This window comes from Neodiprion virginianus, chromosome 7 (genome assembly GCF_021901495.1).
Source record: "Neodiprion virginianus isolate iyNeoVirg1 chromosome 7, iyNeoVirg1.1, whole genome shotgun sequence".
Taxonomy (NCBI): Eukaryota; Metazoa; Arthropoda; class Insecta; order Hymenoptera; family Diprionidae; genus Neodiprion; species Neodiprion virginianus.
The window spans coordinates 22882019-22898680 of record NC_060883.1 but is presented as its reverse complement, the minus strand read 5'-3'; the positions used below and the strand labels follow the sequence as shown (position 1 = coordinate 22898680).

The 16662-nt window shown below is 40.5% G+C and overlaps 4 protein-coding genes across 4 annotated transcripts; 3 read left to right on the top strand and 1 right to left on the bottom strand.

Moving 5' to 3' along the window:
* Positions 1 to 1491: 1491 nt before the first annotated feature.
* Positions 1492 to 2227, bottom strand: LOC124309500 (uncharacterized). The gene is made up of 3 exons (XM_046773169.1): positions 2080 to 2227; positions 1810 to 1921; positions 1492 to 1673 (listed from the first exon to the last, which is right to left on the bottom strand). The coding sequence occupies exons 1-3, from the start codon at positions 2185 to 2187 to the stop codon at positions 1492 to 1494; spliced, it is 402 nt and encodes a 133-aa protein (XP_046629125.1). The 5' UTR covers positions 2188 to 2227.
* A 1907-nt stretch (positions 2228 to 4134) lies between these two features.
* LOC124309499 (probable G-protein coupled receptor Mth-like 6) lies at positions 4135 to 6056 on the top strand. The gene is made up of 6 exons (XM_046773168.1): positions 4135 to 4574; positions 4961 to 5039; positions 5227 to 5372; positions 5465 to 5627; positions 5746 to 5865; positions 6017 to 6056. The coding sequence occupies exons 1-6, from the start codon at positions 4571 to 4573 to the stop codon at positions 6054 to 6056; spliced, it is 552 nt and encodes a 183-aa protein (XP_046629124.1). The 5' UTR covers positions 4135 to 4570.
* Positions 6057 to 7163: 1107 nt separating this feature from the next.
* On the top strand, positions 7164 to 9094 carry LOC124309498 (G-protein coupled receptor Mth2-like). Its single transcript, XM_046773167.1, has 6 exons — positions 7164 to 7827; positions 7999 to 8077; positions 8265 to 8410; positions 8503 to 8665; positions 8784 to 8983; positions 9069 to 9094. The coding sequence occupies exons 1-6, from the start codon at positions 7164 to 7166 to the stop codon at positions 9092 to 9094; spliced, it is 1278 nt and encodes a 425-aa protein (XP_046629123.1).
* A 4582-nt stretch (positions 9095 to 13676) lies between these two features.
* Positions 13677 to 15541, top strand: LOC124309280 (uncharacterized). The gene is made up of 5 exons (XM_046772771.1): positions 13677 to 14210; positions 14384 to 14462; positions 14650 to 14795; positions 14888 to 15050; positions 15169 to 15541. The coding sequence occupies exons 1-5, from the start codon at positions 13727 to 13729 to the stop codon at positions 15485 to 15487; spliced, it is 1191 nt and encodes a 396-aa protein (XP_046628727.1). The 5' UTR covers positions 13677 to 13726; the 3' UTR covers positions 15488 to 15541.
* The last annotated feature ends 1121 nt before the right edge of the window (positions 15542 to 16662 follow it).

Sequence of the window (16662 nt, the reverse complement as noted above, 5' to 3'; positions counted from 1 at the left end):
AACTCTCGGTGATCTATAGTAAATAATGGTTGTGCGGACGTCGTTGTACCTTCTCTCGGTAGTTGTGGTACCAATGGTACTGTCGATGATCGTTAACGTTGACGGATCCAGAGTGTCATGTTCAGAAGACGCCACAGTCAATTTGACCGGAGTGAAACTCGACGGTTCGGGATTGGCGAAGAAATACGGTGGAACTTTGGTACCCAACGTAACGTGGACCGTGTTTAATGAGACTTTCGGATGTGCGTGTCAACTTAAAACGTGCATACCGCTCTGCTGTCCTCCAGGAATGGTCCGGTTGCCTGGTCGATGCGAGCCGGATGACAGCAGTCCTGCATCTCTGTCGAAAATTAAGGAATTTATCAACGTTGTCAGAGATGAGGAGAAAGCCCTCGAACAGGATTATCACCTGTTCGTCGATGATCCTTGCATCGCTGACTGGACGAGACCATCCATTGTAGATATTGCAGCAGTGTTTTCAAACGGATCGATCTACGCGCCGAAATTCGACACAAAATCGAGTCATGACCATTATTGTCTGCTCTGGGATCCGAAAAGTACAAAGTTTATTGCCAAGGTGTGCCGCACGTGGGTGACAGTAGGAAACTGGGAAATATTTTGCGCATTCGTTTCTGCTGCTACTATGCTCGTTATTTTCATAGCTTACTCCGTGATTCCGGAACTGAAGACTTCCCATGGATTAATTTTCCGATGCTTCGTGGCGACTTACACGTTCGGATTCGTGGGATTGTGGGGGGCAATTTCTACGATTGAATTGTCAGATCACCCTGTTTACTTCACTATTTCAGGTAACGTTGAAAAAAACCCAGAACTTACAACGAAGGTATCCCAGGTCGAACGCTCTGATTTTATTACTTCTGTAATGTGTCATAGTAGACTAAAAACTAAGCGTAACGTATTTTTATTTATCGGCCATTAAACACTTTAAGGGGGTGAAACCAACCTCCGAAGAAAGGAATTTCGAGGAGCGATTTAGTAGTCTTACCCACAAAAATATAATATTTTTTAACTAATAATTTTTTTTTTCAGTTGAGCTTATACGCTTCTGTTCGTTTTCCGTTGTCTTCTGGCTTAACGTGATGAACTTTGACATGTGGAGATCGTTTCAGTAAGTTGAAAAACTATTTTCGAAACGTCAGCTCTCAGATATCGATACGTACGAAATCTGTTTAAAACATCAGACCAGTATCCATAGATCTTAAGGCATAAAAGTACTTCCAAGATTCCGTACTAGTGTTTTTCCGTTACAGAAATATAGATGCGCAAGGAATCAGGGACAGAACGAGAAAAAAGTTCATCCGATACGCGATCTACGCTTGGCTCTTACCGATCTTGATGGTTTTGGTTGTCGATCAGGCTGCTACGTTGATACCATTCACCTACGACGATCCAGGAGGTAAGTTCGAATCGTCGTCACTCTGTCATAAGTACTCCCTAACGATAATTTATGAAAGTAATTTTAAAGAATCATTATCTGTACTTATTTGCAGTGGTTGCTTTCAAACACTGGATAACTTCGGGGGTAGTTTCTGTTAGTTTTGCCTGCAACATCCTTCTGTACTTAGCGACGGCCCGGATACTCAAGAAATTCAAAACGGACACGGAGCGTTTGACCAACTCCTCGAACAGAGACGTTGGAAGAAAATGGTTGGCTATGGATTGAAATAAAACTTTTCTGAGTCGTCGATATTCATAGATTCACTTCAAATTTTTACTGCGTTTTAATCACTGATGGTATCGCTTGCTTTCTTCCAGGGTTAAGCTACACACGAAACTCCTTTTACTGACCGGTATCCATTCGATAATATGGATCACGTGGTACACCTGGCCGACAATTTGGATGACCCACGTCTACTTCTTGCAAGAAGTTCTGCAGAGTTTTCTGGTATTCTATATTTTCCTGTGGAAAGATGATATCAAACGGTCAGCGATCAAACAATATCACGTAGTATTGGATTGGTTGGATCATATTTGCAGTGGATCAAAAAAAGAAAGCAATCCTCCAAGCTCCTGATTTTCGTTTCTTGTCCTTGTGACGTTAAAGTCGTCGAGTATTACCATCTTATTTTCCTGGTTCCAAATAAACAACCGTGTTTCAATCCACTCACTTTTATTCGAGAAAAGCATCGATGCTTCTTTGTGTCCGTAGTCGTCCCAGGATTCCATATGACTATTAGAATTCAATATTTTCGTTCTAATAAAATTATTGTTACTCTTTCCAATATTTGATGGACAATAAATGTTTTGTTATCATCACGCAATTGGGTTATGTTTTAAAAATCCATCAAACCGACGTCGCATTTTATAATCAATCGGAACAAGTAATTGCATATGCAATTGTTGAATATGTTTGTAAAGAACATATTTTTTCACTTCTTGACGGCAGGGACAATCAGGAAAGTGAAAAGGAAGATTGCGTGTTTAAGGTCATGCGGTACTCCTACCTTTATCGACCGAGCAAACTCACCCTTTTTCAAGAAACCGATGCACAGTCTAAATTTGAACCCCTTCCGTTCGTTTGTTTATTTAATATAGAAAGAAGAAAGGTGAGTTTACTCGGTTGGTAAGGGTAGGAGTACCACGTGACCTTAACCGAGACCACGAGCAAACTGCACCACAATCAGTTCTACGTGTTTCCGGTCGAAGCTCCGTTCTATCGACGAAGTCTCTGCATTTACGAAAAATCACTCGGTTGTATAATTTTTTAATTATATTAAGAGACCATCGTCCGAGTAAGCAGTTAGAGATTTGAATTTGACTTGCGGGCATTTGAATGTATACATTTTAGATAATTGACGTTACATTATTAATAGGTTTACCGGTTGAACCGGTTAACTGGTACGAGTTTTTGTAGATTTCGTCCCAAAACTGGTAGCCACATACAACCGACCAAATTACACCAAAATTGATACCCAGGATTATTTTGGGTACCGGATTTCATTTAAGAACTTATTTTTTGAACTTGTGACCCCCTGAAGGTGAAAATAGGGGTGAGTCGAGGTAAGTTTTCGATTTTATCGTCAATTTTTTTGGTATTTTCAAATTCGAAATTTGGTGTACCTGTAGAGGCTTCAAGTGCCCAATACTAATCTGAAGATTCCTGAGACTCAATGATTATGCCATCATTTTTCATTTCGTGTGGTCAGTTTTCGCTGCGATTTAGTATATTTTATTCATGTTCACACGACAGTATTATCGAAATTTTTGAGTTATTAGAGTTTTTACTCAACGGAGTTTATACAGCTGATAAGATTTCAGAAATGTGTTTCATCACTTCGGTCAACAGTCTATGAAGGTGCAATACTTGGTGAATTTTACAAGTATAATATTGTATATACTATGGTATTTGAATTAATTATTATTCTATTTTTTTACTGACCCTATAAAGAATTGTGTTGTCCAACTGACACCATTTTTGATATGCAATATTCACACTGCTGTGTTTCAGGCGAGAAATGGAAATTGTTTTACACATTTCTTTTTATTACGAATTAATCATCACGTATGATTCATCTATTCGTTCGAGTACGATTGTAAATTAAATTTTTGCAAAATGAGAATAAATTGTTGTTACACTTTCCAATGTCTGACGAACAATAAACATTTCGTAGTGCACAGTATCGTGGTTACTTTTTAACGATCCATGGAAGAATCGTCAAATGTAATAATCATTCTGAGAGAGTAAATCGGATATGCGATACTTGAGCTTGTTAAACCGTTGTTAGGATCCAAGCTCAAGAGGAAACAACGTATTGCGGTTTACTCGAGCAAATGACGTAACCTTGGAGACATTCACAAATAAAATGCTGCGAAGGATTCAAACTTCGGATGATCCGCTTTTTTTCATTCAATGAAAGCGTATACACCGTTAAATCATGGAATTTAAAACGGATTCTTGTCGACATTTCACCCAGTCTTCGTCGAAAAACCCTGGCTTGATTCCACACAAGGTCACACGAAAAGTAGTCAAATATCTGAAACATTTTCTCTCGTGACATAATCATTCCGCATTCATTCCTTCGCAATAAAAGTAATTTTATACGTACACTTATCATCGTTCTTGGTCAGTTTAATTATAGTTCTCGCGTCGAGCGCTCACATGAAAAATGCTCGTGCCGACGTGTTTGCTCGTTGTGATTCTGACTCTGATCCGGCCGTCGGTAGAGATCAACGGTAACGGAACGGAACTTCCGCTTCCAGAAAATAACGTCGCCGATTTTAACGGATCAGAGTCTGCGAACAGATCAAGACACATTTTGCTGCCAATATTTTGCTGTCATCCAGGAATGGTTCGGCTGCCGGGTCGCTGCGAGTCGAATAACGACGCGCCTCTTATCTTGGTGAAAATTGGAGAATTGACGAACGAACTTGGAGTCGAAGTCGATATCCCGAATCATAAGCACCACCTGGTCACTCATGATCCTTGCATCGCCGACTGGACGAGATCATCCATTGTAGATTTCAAGGCAGGATCACTGTGGAGTCATGAGAAATATTGTCTTCTGTGGGATCCGAAAAAGGCGAACTTTGTCGCCAAAGTCTGCTACACATGGGTATTGGTAACCGACTGGGATAAATTGTGCAGTTCTATAGCTGGTTTGACCATGCCGATAATTTTCATCGGCTACTCTGTGGTTCCGGAACTCAAGACTCCCCACGGATTGATTTTTCGGTGTTACGTTGCCACTTATGCTCTGGTATACGTGGGTCTGATGGGAGGGGCACTTACGTACGAATTGCCAGAGTATCCCGTTTTCTTCACGATTTCCGGTAACGGGGAAAAAAAACATGTGCACGTATTTGGACAATGATGATGTTTGTTGGACTTTTTTTTGTCTCACATTGAAATTCCATTGCTTATTCTAGTTGTTGTGAAAAGTGTTACAATATCAGTTGCCAAATTCTATGAAGCTACTCTAACGATAAATTCACTTTTCAGTTGAGCTTGCACGGTTCTCCGTTTTTTCCCTAATATCCTGGCTCAACGTGATGAACTTTGAGATGTGGAGATCGTTCCGGTGAGTTTGAATACCATTTTCTAAACACCAGCGATTTCATCGTACCGTAGAATTATCCGGTAACGTGTAGCGCTTTTGAATTTGATATTTCACACGCAAGCCCATTTCAGATAAGTGACCGTTATGCAAACATCTGTGACGATAATATTTTTTGATCAGTTCGCGCGCGCTCCCCTTTCTGTTTCAGGAGTTTAAATACTTTACAAATGAGGGAACGAACGAGAAAAAAGTTCATGTGTTACGCCATCTACGCTTGGCTAGGACCGATCTTGATGGTTGCGGTCGTCAACGAGGCTTCGACCAAGATACCGTTCACCTACGACGATCCGGGCGGTGAGTTCGAATCGTCGTCACTCTTCGATAAATCCTCGGTAATTGGTTATGAGATTGAAACATATATGGTTATCACTTCTCCGTATTTCCAGTGGCTGCATTCAAACATTGGACGAGTGTCGGAATAGTTCTCACTGGTAGTCTCTGCAATATTTTCTTATACTCGATGACGGCGCGTGTACTAAACAAATTCAAAAAGGACACAAGGCCTTTGACAGATTTGTCAAACGAACACTACGCAGCCAGGAGACAATGGTACGCCGTGAAATACAATTCAACTTTTCCGATTTGTCGAGACAGACGGATCCATAGATCCAATAAAAATAGTCATGCCAGAATTTGATCACTGATCGTATTCGTGATTTTCATTCAGGTTCAAGCTACACATGAAATTGCTGTTACTGACTGGAGTCCATTCGATAGTGTGGATCGTGTGGTACACCTGGCCGACAGCTTGGGTGACCCACGTCTCCGCGTTGGTAGAAGCTATTCAGTGTGGATTTTTGTTACATATTTTTTTGTGGAATGATAAAGTAAAACGCTACGCGAGCAAACTATTTAACCAAGTGTTGTGTTGGTTGGGATATTTTTCGCTTCCGCTTATCACGATGATCCGTTTCCAAACACCCACGCTGATTTTTCAGGTTTTCGGTTCAAGGCTTCGTCGCCGGACCGAACAAATAGCTGCGTAAATTTATCACTTTTTCGATATACTGAACGATTTCCTTACAGTTTTAGGTAAACACTGTCGTACTTTATACGGAACTCGGTTTGTAAGGTGCGTCGATACTAATATCCTCAGTGCCGAATATTTATCTCACGATTTCTCAGACCTGTAGATCGTTCCATCATTTGTCATTTCGAGCATTCAGCTTCAACTGAAAATTTACACATCTTATTCCGCTCTGCTCAACGGGCACTTACGCAGCTGATGAAATGTCAAACATATGTTTTACTACTTCAGTCGACAGACTATCAAGGTACAATACTTGGTGAATTTTACAAGTATAATATTGTATATACTATGGTATTTGAATTAATTATTATTCTATTTTTTTACTGACCCTATAAAGAATTGTGTTGTCCAACTGACACCATTTTTGATATGCAATATTCACACTGCTGTGTTTCAGGCGAGAAATGGAAATTGTTTTACACATTTCTTTTTATTACGAATTAATCATCACGTATGATTCATCTATTCGTTCGAGTACGATTGTAAATTAAATTTTTGCAAAATGAGAATAAATTGTTGTTACACTTTCCAATGTCTGACGAACAATAAACATTTCGTAGTGCACAGTATCGTGGTTACTTTTTAACGATCCATGGAAGAATCGTCAAATGTAATAATCATTCTGAGAGAGTAAATCGGATATGCGATACTTGAGCTTGTTAAACCGTTGTTAGGATCCAAGCTCAAGAGGAAACAACGTATTGCGGTTTACTCGAGCAAATGACGTAACCTTGGAGACATTAACAAATAAAATGCAGCGAAGGATTCAAACTTCGGATAGTCCGCTTATTTTCATTCAATGAAAGCGTATACGCCCTTAAATCATGGAATTTAAAACGGATTCTTGTCGACATTTCGCCCAGTCTTTCTCGAAAAACCCTGGCTTGATTCCACACAAGGTCACACGAAAAGTAGTCAAATATCTGAAACATTTTCTCTCGTGACATAATCATTCCGCATTCATTCCTTCGCAATAAAAGTAATTTTATACGTACACTTATCATCGTTCTTGGTCAGTTTAATTATAGTTCTCGCGTCGAGCGCTCACATGAAAAATGCTCGTGCCGACGTGTTTGCTCGTTGTGATTCTGACTCTGATCCGGCCGTCGGTAGAGATCAACGGTAACGGAACGGAACTTCCGCTTCCAGAAAATAACGTCGCCGATTTTAACGGATCAGAGTCTGCGAACAGATCAAGACACATTTTGCTGCCAATATTTTGCTGTCATCCAGGAATGGTTCGGCTGCCGGGTCGCTGCGAGTCGAATAACGACGCGCCTCTTATCTTGGTGAAAATTGGAGAATTGACGAACGAACTTGGAGTCGAAGTCGATATCCCGAATCATAAGCACCACCTGGTCACTCATGATCCTTGCATCGCCGACTGGACGAGATCATCCATTGTAGATTTCAAGGCAGGATCACTGTGGAGTCATGAGAAATATTGTCTTCTGTGGGATCCGAAAAAGGCGAACTTTGTCGCCAAAGTCTGCTACACATGGGTATTGGTAACCGACTGGGATAAATTGTGCACGTCTATAGCTGGTTTCACCATGCCGATAATTTTCATCGGCTACTCTGTGGTTCCGGAACTCAAGACTCCCCACGGATTGATTTTTCGGTGTTACGTTGCCACTTATGCTCTGGCATACGTGGGAATGATGGGAGCGGTACTTACGTACGAATTGCCAGAGTATCCTGTTTTCTTCACGATTTTCGGTAATGGGGAAAAAAAACATGTGCACGTATTTGGACAATGATGATAATGTTTGTGGGACTTTTTTTGTCTCACATTGAAATTTCATCGCTTATTCTAGTTGTTGTGAAAAGTGTTACAATATCAGTTGCCAAATTCTATAAAGCTACTCTAACGATAAATTCACTTTTCAGCTGAGCTTGTACGGTTCTCCGGTTTTTCCGTAATATCCTGGCTCAACGTGATAAACTTTGAGATGTGGAGATCGTTCCGGTGAGTTTAAATACCATTTTCTAAACACCAGCGATTTCATCGTACCGTAGAATTATCCGGTAACGTGTAGCGCTTTTGATTTTGATATTTCACACACGAACCCATTTCAGATGAGTGACCGTTATGCAAACATCTGTGACGATAATATTTTTTAATCAGTTCGCGCGCGCTCCCCTTACTGTTTCAGGAGTTTAAATACTTTACAAATGAGGGAACGAACGAGAAAAAAGTTCATGTGTTACGCCATCTACGCTTGGCTAGGACCGATCTTGATGGTTGCGGTCGTCAACGAGGCTTCGACCAAGATACCGGTCACCTACGACGATCCGGGCGGTGAGTTCGAATCGTCGTCACTCTTCGATAAATCCTCGGTAATTGGTTATGAGATTGAAACATAAATGGTCATCACTTCTCCGTATTTCCAGTGGCTGCATTCAAACATTGGACGAGTGTCGGAATAATTTTCGCTGGTAGTCTCTGCAATATTTTCTTATACTCGATGACGGCGCGTGTACTAAACAAATTCAAAAAGGACACAAGGCCTCTGACAGATTTGTCAAACGAACACTACGCAGCCAGGAGACAATGGTACGCCGTGAAATACAATTCAACTTTTCCGATTTGTCGAGACAGACGGATCCGTAGATCCAATAAAAATAGTCATGCCAGAATATGATTACTGATCGTATTCGTGATTTTCATTCAGGTTCAAGCTACACATGAAATTGCTGGTACTGACTGGAGCCCATTCGACAGTATGGATCGTGTGGTACACCTGGCCGACAGCTTGGCTGACCCGCGTCTTCTCCTTGGCAGAAGCTATTCAGAGTGGATTTTTGTTACATATTTTTTTGTGGAACGATAGAGTCAAACGCTACGCGAGCAAACTATTTCACCAAGTGTTGTGTTGGTTGGGGTATTTTTCGCTTCCGCTTATCACGATGATCCCTTTCCAAACACTTACACTGATTTTTCACGTCTTCGTTTCAAGGCTTCGTCGCCGGACCAAACAAATAGCTGCGTAAATTTATAACTTTTTCGATATACTGAACGATTTCCTCACAGTTTTATGTAAACACTGTCGTACTTTATACGGAACTCGGTTTGTAAGGTGCGTCGATACTAATATCCTCAATGCCGAATATTTATCTCACGATTTCTCAGACCTGTGGATCGTTCCATCATTTTTCATTTCGAGCATTCAGTTTTAACTGAAAATTTATACATCTCATTCCGCTCCGCTCAACGGGCACTTACGCAGCTAATAAAATGTCAAAAATATTGTTTTACTTCTTCAGTCGACAGTCTATGAAGGTACAATACTTTGTGAATTTTACAAGTATAATATTGTATATACTATGGTATTTGAATTAACTATTATTCTATCTTTTTACTGACCCTATAAAGAATTAGAATAAAAATAGAATAAAAAAAAGTCCAACTGAGACCATTTTTGATATGCAATATACCTATCATGCTAACATTCCCTACTATCAATTTTGTGACTACCGCAAAACGCCCGTTCTTTACGCGACTCACTTCAGCATTTTTATCCCGCAAGTCCGTCGTTGGAAGAGGGGACTGACGGTGCAAACTTTGACTTATCCGGCAAGTCGAAGGCCGAACCTGTGTCAGAACAAACATGTCAACGTAAATTTGAAACGGTACCTAATTATTACGTCGCACCATTTCCTAAATGAAACAGGAAATCGATCGACGACGATCCCGTGGGAAGCAACCAAAGTGCTCGGCGCAAGATATCATATCCATTTTTCCGAGTAATTGGTTTCAAGTGACATTCTTATCAAAACGCATTTCGGATCAGTATTCACACATATCGCGTCGTTCGTGCAAAATTTAGGAGTGGCTGCCGGAGTCCGTAGGTGAGTGAATCGCGATGAACCGAACTAGGCGTCATTGTCGGATACTCAGTTGAACTCGCTGCCGTCTCGGGTTTTCGAAGTTACCGGTGAAGTCTGGGAATCGACTTTGGCCCGATTTATAATCGAAACTCGTCTGTACCGGACCAAGGTGACAATGAATCTGGATCTACCATCAATCTTGTCTTTATCCTTGTGGGTTGTTACTACGATTGTCATGATCGTGAACTTCGTTGGTTATACGTGGATACGAGAGTTGAAAAACAGACATAATCTAGAAATCCGCTGCTACATCTTCACCTACATCGTTCCTTTCCACGTGTTCTTCGGGGTTCTATTTTTAAAGAATATTTACAGTGCCGAAATAGCAAGAAGAATCATAGGTAACGAAAACACAAACAGTAATTAATGCTATTTTTCGATTGCCATTCTAAACCTGTGAGCATCAAACCTATCAAACCCGTCAACAATATTTCTGTGCGATATTTATAATGTAGTTTTTTTTCAGCCCGGACAGGTGGAATTGTTATACACTATTTCAACATCTCCAGCGCTCTCTGGCTGCAAGTCATAAGCTTCGACGTTTGGTGGACGTTTCGGTGAGACAGAAATTTTTTATTCTCAAAACATCGATTGCCCCACTTGTACCTATCAATTGTCTGATTATTCATTTATTCGAGTAGAAGTCTTATCAGAACATAACAGTAAGAGATGAAGCAGAGATGAAGAAAATTCTGAAGGGTGAGAATGACGAAAAGATTATTCATCTGTTACAGGAACGTACGTAATGTTGATCATCGCCTCAGGAGAAGCAGAAATAAAAAGTGCGGATGGTACTCGATGTACGCTTTGTTAATACCCGGATTTTTAGTGGTACCCGAGATTATTGGTTTATACGAATGGTTGCACGCCACGAGCACGGCCGAGCAGGAAGCCTACGAAATATCGAGTAAGTTCGAATAACTGATACTTAACAACCGTCACAACTTTCCATACTGAGTCCGAAGATTGTCACGCGATCCAAATATTTGTTTTCCAACTTGCATCAGCCATTTTGGTTGAATTCCGGTTTTCATTGCGTTCAAGTGTAGCGTTCGTAGACTGCAGCTTCCGTTGAATTACAGAAGAAGATCTGCGGTTGGGAATCTACATCGACACTGGGGTATTTACCACAGTTCTTCTTTGCAATGTTTCCTTCTACATATCGATGGTTCGCATACTGAGACGGCAGAAAAAAGATACGAATGCTTTGACGGAAGGTTCGAATCGACGTTACGGCGGCGTTCAGAAACAGTGGTACGTATGTGATCGTGACACGGACAAAAATATACAGTTCGCTATTCTTTCGGTTGGATTAACAAAGAATAACAAGTAACGTCGTAGTGGCTTCATGCGGAACCAGTACACTTCCTAGACTTTATAATCAGGCGACGACTCTTTCCTTCTCCGCAGGTTCAACTTGTACGTGAAACTATTCTGTATAATGGGTATTCACATGGTCACGTGGCCATTCATACCATTTCAGCTAATTGAAGAACTACTACCCTCATGGTTCAATTGGGTATATCAAGTAATGGAACTGATACACAGTATTTCTATATTCGGATGTTTTGTATGGAAAGACAGCATTAAACAGGCTCTGCGGGAACGATTTCGCAGAATCGTGTCGCGTTCAGGAGAAACTAGACCCGGTTCACGCAATGCGGTTGATTCGTTTCGACTTGAAGTTCTGCAGGGTTCCGGTAGCGGATGATAAGAGTGTTGCCTCACTGGTGTCAATCCCCCTTGTATCTCCCTCGAACAAAGCTACAATTCCGTGTAACCATTGCAGAAGTTAAGCGATATTCGTCACTCCCGAACGTACCAATTGCCACGTAAAAGCTGCATGATATATCGTTTCCAACTTGGTAAGAAATTCGTCCGGTAACTTATACTTGACATAAAACGTGCGACTGTGGAGTTGGTACCTGTCACAACGTTTGCGTTTATAAATAATGACGTGAAAAAAGAATAGAGGAAAATGATTCGTCAAAGGCTTACAAACAATACACATCACCTTGATTTGCTACAAATTTTTTCATCCAGGTTCACGTGGAATCCAGAAAACTTGAAACTATTCGTAATGATTAATCATGTGATTATGTAGACTGGGTTACACAGATATGAGAGATATTCCAGTTGTCTCCAATTTTTCTCCACAATTGACAATGTGTAGTCTCTTCATTTCGTTATTTTACTTTATTCCATGCGCGAGCAACGAACGGAACAAAAAAGAAGACCTGTGATATCAGCGTTCATACCTCAGAAGCTGCCAGCTTACGAAACTGGAAGTTTATGTTTTGTTATTTGGCGGAACTATCGGTGAGTCGTGCAACTGCATCAATTTTTTTTTTTCTTCTTCCTATTCCTTTCTTTTTCAATCAAATTAATTCCTCTTCGGCTTGAATATGTAACGCTTCAACGATCCCCACCTGAAGTCAGAACAAGGACTTTGGCGAAGTTAAAGTTCCTGATAATGAGTACAGCAATCTCATGTATACTTGAAGACCATCGGTACTGACGAAGATCCTCTCAGTGGACAAGCAGTGCGAACCAAGATCCAAGTACGACCAAAATCGATCGACCGATATTCGAAACCCAAGGAACGTAGATCCTCACTTCGCAGCGGAAGCGCACATGTAATAACCAAGTCGTCGTCAAGAACACGTTAGTTTAATGAGTGAAATCCAGAAAGACGATTTTGAATTCCGACAAGAAGAAAAAGATAAATAAAAAGAAAAACAATGTACGCTCCAAAATTTGAAAGTTAGACGTTTTGAAAACAATGGTGGATCATAAAATGTATGAATGATGATTCTGTACGCCAATTTTTCTTCATAACTTGCGAAACCTAGATAAAATAAAGAAATTATTCACACTGCTATGTTTCAGGCGAGAAATGAAAATTGTTTTACACATTTCTTTTTATTACGAATTAATCATCACGTATGATTCATCTATTCGTTCGAGTACGATTGTAAATTTAATTTTTGCTAAATGAGAATAAATTGTTGTTACACTTTCCAATGTCTGACGAACAATAAACATTTCGTAGTGCACAGTATCGTGGTTACTTTTTAACGATCCATGGAAGAATCGTCAAATGTAATAATCATTCTGAAAAAGTAAGTCGGATATTCGATACTTGAGCTTGTTAAACCGTTGTTAGGATCCAAGCTCAAGAGGAAACAACGTATTGCGGTTTACTCGAGCAAATGACGTAACCTTGGAGACATTAACAAATAAAATGCAGCGAAGGATTCAAACTTCGGATAGTCCGCTTATTTTCATTCAATGAAAGCGTATACGCCCTTAAATCATGGAATTTAAAACGGATTCTTGTCGACATTTCGCCCAGTCTTTCTCGAAAAACCCTGGCTTGATTCCACACAAGGTCACATGAAAAGTAGTCAAATATCTGAAACATTTTCTCTCGTGACGTAATCATTCTGCATCCATTCCTTCGCAATAAAAGTAATTTTATACATACACTTATCATCGTTCTTGGTCAGTTTAATTATAGTTCTCGCGGTGAGCGCTCACATAAAAAATGCTCGTGCCCACGTATTTGCTCGTTGTGATTCTGACTCTGATCCGGCCGTCGGTAGAGATCAACGGTAACGGAACGGAACTTCCGCTTCCAGAAAATAACGTCGACGATTTTAACGGATCAGAGTCTGCGAACAGATCAAGACACATTTTGCTGCCAATATTTTGCTGTCATCCAGGAATGGTTCGGCTGCCGGGTCGCTGCGAGTCGAATAACGACGCGCCTCTTATCTTGGTGAAAATTGGAGAATTGACGAACGAACTTGGAGTCGAAGTCGATATCCCGAATCATAAGCACCACCTGGTCACTCATGATCCTTGCATCGCCGACTGGACGAGATCATCCATTGTAGATTTCAAGGCAGGATCACTGTGGAGTTATGAGAAATATTGTCTTCTGTGGGATCCGAAAAAGGCGAACTTTGTCGCCAAAGTCTGCTACACATGGGTATTGGTAAACGGCTGGGATAAATTTTGCGTGTTTATAGCTATTTCAACCTTGCTGATGATTTTCATCGGCTACTCTGTGGTTCCGGAACTCAAGACTCCCCACGGATTGATTTTTCGGTGTTACGTTGCCAATTATGCTCTGATACATGTGGGACTGATGGGAGCGGCACTTACGTACGAATTGCCAGAGTATCCCGTTTTCTTCACGATTTTCGGTAATGGGGGAAAAAAAAACATGTGCACGTATTTGGACAATGATGATAATGTTTGTGGGACTTTTTTTGTCTCACATTGAAATTTCATCGCTTATTCTAGTTGTTGTGAAAAGTGTTACAATATCAGTTGCCAAATTCTATAAAGCTACTCTAACGATAAATTCACTTTTCAGTTGAGTTTATACGGTTCTCCGTTTTTTCCGGAATATCCTGGCTCAACGTGATGAACTTTGAGATGTGGAGATCGTTCCGGTGAGTTTAAATACCATTTTCTGAACACCAGCGATTTCATCGTAGCGTAGAACTATCCGGCAACGTGTAGCGCTTTTGAATTTGGTATTTCACACGCGAGCCCATTTCAGATGAGTGACCGTTATGCAAACATCTGTGACGATAATATTTTTTAATCAGTTCGCGCGCGCTCCCCTTTCTGTTTCAGGAGTTTAAATACTTTACAAATGAGGGAACGAACGAGAAAAAAGTTCACATGTTACGCCATCTACGCTTTGCTAGGACCGATCTTAATGGTTGCGGTCGTCAACGAGGCTTCGACCAAGATACCGGTCACCTACGACGATCCGGGCGGTGAGTTCGAATCGTCGTCACTCTTCGATAAATCCTCGGTAATTGGTTATGAGATTGAAACATATATGGTTATCATTTCTCCGTATTTCCAGTGGCTGCATTCAAACATTGGACGAGTGTCGGAATAGTTCTCGCTGGTAGTCTCTGCAATATTTTCTTATACTCGACGACGGCGCGTGTACTAAACAAATTCAAAAAGGACACAAGGCCTTTGACAGATTTGTCAAACGAACACTACGCAGATAGGAGACAATGGTACGCCGTGAAATACTATTTAACTTTTCCGATTTGTCGAGACAGACGGATCCATAGATCCAATAAAAATAGTCATGCCAGAATATGATCACTGATCGTATTCGTGATTTTCATTCAGGTTCAAGCTACACATGAAATTGCTGTTGCTGACTGGAGTCCATTCGATAGTGTGGATCGTGTGGTACACCTGGCCGACAGCTTGGCTGACCCACGTCTTCGCCTTGGTAGAAGTTATTCAGAGTGGACTTTTGTTATATATTTTTTTGTGGAATGATAAAGTAAAACGCTACGCGAGCAAACTATTTAACCAAGTGTTGTGTTGGTTGGGGTATTTTTCGCTTCCGCTTATCACGATGATCCGTTTCCAAACACTTACACTGATTTTTCACGTCTTCGTTTCAAGGCTTCGTCGCCGGACCGAACAAATAGCTGCGTAAATTTATAACTTTTTCGATATACTGAATGATGTCCTCACAGTTTTAGGTAAACACTGTCGTACTTTATACGGAACTCGGTTTGTAAGGTGCGTCGATACTAATATCCTCAATGCCGAATATTTATCTCACGATTTCTCAGACCTGTAGATCGTTCCATCATTTTTCATTTCGAGCATTCAGTTTTAACTGAAAATTTATACATCTTATTCCGCTCTGCTCAACGGGCACTTACGCAGCTAATAAAATGTCAAAAATATGTTTTACTACTTCAGTCGACAGTCTATCAAGGTACAATACTTTGTGAATTTTACAAGTATAATATTTTATATACTACGGTATTTGAATTAATTATTATTCTATCTTTTTACCGACCCTATAAAGAATTGTATTGTTCAACTGAGACCATTTTTGATATGCAATATACCTATCATGCTAACATTCCCTACTATCAATTTTGTGACTACCGCAAAACGCCCGTTCTTTACGCGACTCACTTCAGCATTTTTATCCCGCAAGTCCGTCGTTGGAAGAGGGGACTGACGGTGCAAACTTTGACTTATCCGGCAAGTCGAAAGCCAAAACTGTATCAGAACAAACATGTCACCGTGAATTTGAAACGGTACCTAATTGATACGTCACACCATTTCCTAAATGAAACAGGAAATCGATAGACGACGATCCCGTGGGAAGCAACCAAAGTGCTTGGCGCAAGATATCATATCCATTTTTCCGAGTAATTGGTTTCAAGTGACATTCTTATCAAAACGCATTTCGGATTATTATTCGCACATATTGCGTCGTTCGTGCAAAATTTATGAGTGGCTGCCGGAGTCGGCGGGTGAGTGAATCGCGATGAACCGAACTAGGTGTCATTGTCGGATATTCACTTGAACTCGCTGTCGTCTCGGGTTTTTACGTATCTTTGAAAACTCCAATAGCGTAATTTATACTCGAAATTCATATTTTTGTTTATCCTTTCTCTTGATCTGAACTCAGTTTTCAGTTTTTTTTTTTTTTCTCCTCACTTGGATCTTCATCATGGACTCTTGTTGATCTTCTTTTCGACACTTATCGCCAATAGAAAAACCATCAAATCAATATCTTTTCACATATTTCAGAGTAAAAATTGCCCAGCAAACACAGAACTGTCGACTTTTACCTCATGGTACATGACA